The 1,321-nt window shown below is 45.7% G+C and overlaps 1 protein-coding gene across 1 annotated transcript; it reads left to right on the forward strand.

The window, feature by feature from the left end:
- Window positions 1–614: 614 nt before the first annotated feature.
- Pmar_PMAR016267 (hypothetical protein) lies at window positions 615–830 on the forward strand (the record flags this gene model as incomplete). Its single annotated transcript, XM_002788418.1, has 1 exon — window positions 615–830. A coding segment is annotated over one exon (216 nt), but the record flags the coding sequence as incomplete, so codon positions are not given.
- Between the last annotated feature and the right edge of the window lie 491 nt (window positions 831–1,321).

The raw sequence follows: 1,321 nt of genomic DNA on the forward strand, positions 1-1,321 counted from the left end.
GACTACTCAATATTCATTGTACATAGCTGCCCTTACCAACAACACTCTTCCACAATTGCTTCGTGCAAGGATTGATGTTGCGTTTAGGATAGGGTCCTACCATGATCAGTACCACTTCATGGGCGAATGAGGTCCTCAACTGTGGTGATTGGCAGACCTGTAGGGAACAGCTATGATGATCATGGTCCGCAGTCCTCAGCGGTGGTAGTCGAAGGTGGAGTGGTCCTGCCTGGGATAGCATGTACCCCGAAGGTCTACAGGGTAATATTGGACTTTATGGTAAATTCAATAAGTACTATGTAGATACGGTACGGGGTATCCTTCTGGATGTACATTCTTTTAATCTGCATTGGGTCTACAGCAGGCATATGGACGGGCATGATAAGGGATACCGAGGGATGGTCTTGGCAACTGATATCCTTCATCGCCATACTGTTCGCTATATTTGTGGTCTTGGGATTTTTCGTACCCATACGCCTTGTACGATTATCTGACCGTATCATACTCGCCACTCCCCTTGTTGATTATATAGCGATGCTAGACGATATAACAGATATCATGATGGTAAGGCTAGTATGTATTACCTTCTTATTACACTAAATACCCTGTTACAGGTGCAGACTGTTTGTGGTCATGACGCTCTAGAGGCCAACCGTCGATTCCCATGCCGCACCTTTTTCGGTTTCCCTACTGATTACCCCAAGTACCTGCTTATTGCCAGTAACAGGTGTTTGAGCAATATGATAGTCTCCTCGAGTGACATGGAGCAGTTGTATGAGGACATGACACGTATAATAGAGGCTCGTCACGCGATGATGGTTGTAGTGTAAATGTCTCCTTCTTACATGCTTTAAAGCGTTATGTGATTGACTTAGCGGCAGACATTGTTGTAGTTCACTGGGACTGCGGGGAGTTGATGGACAATTCTGCCATTCAACTGGTTTGGAGCTGGCTCATGATCCCAACATCCATAAGACCCTCTCTCGCCATTCTCAGCACCAATATGGATGGATAAGTTCCTCTTCCTCAATTCGTCAAACTGCCTAGTAGTGATTAAAATTCTAATAATTGAATACCTAACTGCTGCTGGACTAGAGCGAGGGGATAGTCCTTGTCCCTACCCATGAGTCTGGGATAATAGTATCGCCCTGTAACGATCGTCACACGAAGAAGTCCGTAATGGGACCTCGAACGAAATGGTTATAGCTATTATTGATTGTTCGCCTTGGGAGACAACTACGGCTCGAAAATACTCCACCCAAGCCCGTCAAGGTATCTGCCACTACGAATACTACACAAGTCTTCCCGTGCTTTGGCAGTA

This window comes from Perkinsus marinus, assembly GCF_000006405.1.
Source record: "Perkinsus marinus ATCC 50983 genomic scaffold scf_1104296928120, whole genome shotgun sequence".
In the NCBI taxonomy this organism is placed as follows: domain Eukaryota; phylum Perkinsozoa; order Perkinsida; family Perkinsidae; genus Perkinsus; species Perkinsus marinus.